Source organism: Capra hircus, chromosome 15 (assembly GCF_001704415.2).
Source record: "Capra hircus breed San Clemente chromosome 15, ASM170441v1, whole genome shotgun sequence".
Classification (NCBI taxonomy): Eukaryota; Metazoa; Chordata; class Mammalia; order Artiodactyla; family Bovidae; genus Capra; species Capra hircus.
In genome coordinates, this window is record NC_030822.1 from 37,686,781 (window position 1) to 37,689,279 (window position 2,499).

Sequence of the window (2,499 nt, forward strand, 5' to 3'; positions counted from 1 at the left end):
TATAGGCGTATACAGCATACATTTGACAAGATTGAAACAACCTTAAAAAAAGAAACCTTACTTTCTGACCTAGAAAGGAGCCAGGTCATGTCAATTAGCCCCCAGTAGTTTTTCTTCTGGAAACTCTTGAACACATTTTTGAGAATAGACCCCTGAAAGGGAAGAGCTAAGCTAAATGGAGCTTTCAGAGATCCTCTGAGTTAGCTTGCTGAGACTCACCTGCAGAGATATTATGGGAAGAATCCTGTTGCTCAGATCACAAAGCAGCAGAAGCTTTACAACTACCGGCATCACTGATTTCAGTCCTTAGATTATCTGTACATCATGGATACCATCTCTGTCAGATGACAAGACTATGGATGGCAACACTGCTCTTTATTTCCCACTCAAGGAGGTTCAGGTGCTTCCAGCAGTTATTTCCAAAGACTACATTCAAAGAGCACAGAATTTATTTGAAAAGATTTGTACTTGTAGGGGCAAAAAATAGTGGGTAAAGTAAGAATAAAACTTGTTTGTGTGTGTGCTAATGTTCCTATCTTGGCAAATGCACATTTTTTTTTTACACTGAATTTTTTTCTTGGAATAGTGTAATGAAATTTTTGAGTCTCAAATACTATGAATATACACTGAAATTTACTTAGTATATTATTTATTCAGCTGCAGGAGAAGTCTTCATTACACAATATTTATTATTAAAAATCAGATTACTTTAGGACTACCAATGTGTTCCAGCCATTAATTTTCTCATGGCCTCTTTAACCTCCTTGTTTCTAAGACTGTAGATGAGGGGGTTCAACATGGGGATTATGACTGTGTAGAACACAGACACCACTTTGTTTTGTTCAGCTGAGTAGCTGGACCTGGGCATCACATAAATGAATGTGATGGTCCCATAGAACAGAGTAACTGCTGTGAGGTGGGACGTGCAGGTGGAGAAGGCTTTGTGCCGCCCCTCAGTGGAACGCATCTTCAGGACTGAGAAAAGGATGTAGATGTAAGAGAGAGCAATGATAAACACAGTGACTACAATAATTGAGCCAGAAGAGATGGCTGGAGTTATTTCAGAAGTAAAATCATGAGAACAAGAAAGTTTCAAAAGTGGCGAATAATCACAGAAAAAGTGATTGACTTTATTTGACCCACAGAAGGACAGGCTTAACAAACAGCCAGTAAATGTCCAAGCATTCACACACCCACCTAGATAGGAAGCCCCCACTAAGAGAATGCAAATTCTGGGGGACATGTGGGTGGAGTAGAGCAGGGGCAAGCAGATGGCCACATAGCGGTCATAGGCCATGGCAGCCAGCAGGAAGCACTCAGCTGTCCCAAATGTGACCACAGAACAGAGCTGAGCAACACAACCAACAACACGGATAGAAGTTCCTTCCCTGAGGAAGCCCATGAGCATGACAGGTGTGACTGATGAGGAGTACCCAATGTCCACAAAGGCCAAATGGCAGAGGAAAAGGTACATTGGGGTGTGAAGCTGAGGGCTGCTTCTGATTAACATGATTATGCTGCTATTACCCATTAAGGTGACCAGATAGATTCCCAAAAACACAATGAATAAAATGGCACAAACTGTAGTATCCTCTGCTAACCCCAAAATAATGAACTCTGTCACAGTTGTGTAGTTTCCAGTCCCCATCTATACTGAGAATGGTGCCCACTGAAAGAAAACAAGCAGATATTAGAAGAAAATACTATAATCTGCATACTTACTTTTACAATAGCTATATAAGAAAATACCAGCATATATACCCACATGAAAATATTTGGGGAAAATGTTTTCACACATGATATCTTGCATAAGACTTGAAAATATAAATGTTCATTGATATAAGGCCAGGAATACTCAGAAAAATCTGTGTTTTTAACTTAACACATTCAAGTCACATTTGCATTGTGTAGTTGGTTTAGGTGGTCCATGAGGAATAGATTCTCATGAACACATCCTAGAGATGTCCACCAGACAGTATGAGCGACCCAATAACTATATCTTCTAAACCAAAGACATGATAAAAGGGAGCAGAGATGTTGGAATGGGCCAGGACCCACGGAAAAGAACAACTGTTCAAAATAGGTAAGGTATCATTTCTTGTATAAAAAAGGATGAGCAACTGAATTTAAACAGGTATCACAGTTTTCAAGTACAACAAATATCCAGGAAGTTTGGACAGAGGCAGGATGTAGAACAAGGTGCTCAAACCATGATCAAATCAACCTGGAGAGACTGAGTTTTAGAAAGGGAGATGGTATCATGTTAGGATCAAGTATTCTGATTCATGATAGTGAGTCAATCCAGGTAAAGGGAACCAGAAACATCGATCAGATTACTCCAGAAAGATTCCACAAGTGCCTGAGACTTTGCATAACCTGGGGCTATGGCTGTTAGCAAAAAGGTTCCAGCTTCCTACTTCCCACAGGTACCTAGCCCCATGTGAATAGCACCTGTCTGTGAAAAATCACACCTTTAGGTCAGCTTCTAGGAAACTCTTT

The 2,499-nt window shown here is 40.3% G+C and overlaps 1 protein-coding gene across 1 annotated transcript; it reads right to left on the reverse strand.

Moving 5' to 3' along the window:
- On the reverse strand, positions 716 to 1,648 carry LOC102183054 (olfactory receptor 508). Its single transcript, XM_005701183.2, has one exon. It carries the CDS (start codon positions 1,646 to 1,648, stop codon positions 716 to 718), a length of 933 nt encoding a protein of 310 aa, XP_005701240.2.